This window comes from Eimeria mitis, genomic scaffold (assembly GCF_000499745.2).
Source record: "Eimeria mitis Houghton genomic scaffold, Emh_scaff164, whole genome shotgun sequence".
Lineage (NCBI taxonomy): Eukaryota > Apicomplexa > Conoidasida > Eucoccidiorida > Eimeriidae > Eimeria > Eimeria mitis.
The window spans coordinates 20,148-20,580 of record NW_013569955.1 but is presented as its reverse complement, the minus strand read 5'-3'; the positions used below and the strand labels follow the sequence as shown (position 1 = coordinate 20,580).

Genomic DNA, 433 nt, shown 5'->3' with positions numbered 1-433 from the left:
TTTTTTGTTTTGCTGCAGCTGGAACAATGAAGTGGCGATGCGCAGCTTCTGTGCCACCTTAGCTGCAGGTGGTGTGTTGTTTCGGGGCAGCAAGCTGGTGATAGCGCACGGCACTGCTGATGGGGTCGTTCCGCTTTGGATGGGGCGGCGTCTCTTTTCTCTCGCTGGGCAAACGGGAGCTCTGCACCAACGCAGCAGCAGCAGCAGCAGCAGCAGCAGCAGCAGCAGCAAGCAGCAGCAGAAGAGACAGCAGCATCAGAGGCAGCAGCAGCAGCAACAATGGATTTCTGCTTCGCGATTCAACGAAGCCGTCAATCTTATCTCCTCAGCTCGTACAGGTGATGCATCCCCAGCAGCAGCAGCAGCAGCAGCAGCAACAGCAGCAGCAGCAGCAGCAGCAGCAAGGGATACGGTGGAGACTCCTCTCCTGGGG

General features: G+C 58.0%; 1 protein-coding gene across 1 annotated transcript in view; it reads left to right on the top strand.

Moving 5' to 3' along the window:
• Positions 1-119: 119 nt before the first annotated feature.
• The window catches only part of EMH_0001390 (uncharacterized protein), a gene marked incomplete at both ends in the record, with an annotated part of 1,827 nt that continues 1,513 nt past the window's right edge, over positions 120-433 (top strand). The window contains one exon of the mRNA XM_013495566.1: positions 120-433. Within this exon, the coding sequence (XP_013351020.1) occupies positions 120-433 (314 nt within the window).